This window comes from Seriola lalandi, unplaced genomic scaffold (assembly GCF_002814215.2).
Source record: "Seriola lalandi dorsalis isolate HSWRI2012SDOR001 ecotype SW California unplaced genomic scaffold, Sedor1 jcf7180002014328, whole genome shotgun sequence".
NCBI lineage: Eukaryota > Metazoa > Chordata > Actinopteri > Carangiformes > Carangidae > Seriola > Seriola lalandi.
Window position 1 is genome coordinate 1 of NW_019484980.1, and position 611 is coordinate 611.

Genomic DNA, 611 nt, shown 5'->3' on the forward strand with positions numbered 1-611 from the left:
CCAGTATTTGTGATACGCTCGTTGGGTTTTCAGTGTATTATCTCGGTCTGTTTGATGTTCAGGAGGGATATCCTTCAAGAAATGGAACTCACAATATGTTACCTTCTCTCCTAGGTGTAAACATAATGACATTTTTATTTGCACAGTTTGACCGTTATTTTGCTGTGTGCCACCCATTCATCTACACGCGTTTTCTAACCCGGCGAGTGGTTATCTCAGCAAATGTCTATTGTTGGTTTCATGTCTACGCTCAGACGATCATTTCAAATTTCTTGCCCCTTTCCAGAGCAGTACAGTTGTATGTTTTCAGTATTATCAGCTTACAAGTCATTGTGCTCACCAAAGTGGTCATGACTATCAAACTGTATGTTATTGCCAGATTCCAGGTAGAGAGAGACCCCCCCAGCGCCGAGAAAGAAAACAAAAAGGAGTCATTGAGAATCATCATTTTTGTTGTCATAAGCTTCTTGGTGTTGTGGAGCCCCTCTTTTATTAATATCGTACTCAGACTGGTGATAGGAAGAGGGTTGATATTTAAGAACGAGGCCACCAATCTTTTCGCCATCATGGCTCGTTTCAACGCCGTGTGCACACCGGCGGTGTACTTGTGG

The 611-nt window shown here is 42.7% G+C and overlaps 1 protein-coding gene across 1 annotated transcript; it reads left to right on the top strand.

Moving 5' to 3' along the window:
• Nucleotides 1-8: 8 nt before the first annotated feature.
• On the top strand, nt 9-608 carry LOC111644805 (uncharacterized; the record flags this gene model as incomplete). Its single annotated transcript, XM_023393809.1, has 1 exon — nt 9-608. A coding segment is annotated over one exon (600 nt), but the record flags the coding sequence as incomplete, so codon positions are not given.
• Nucleotides 609-611: the final 3 nt, after the last annotated feature.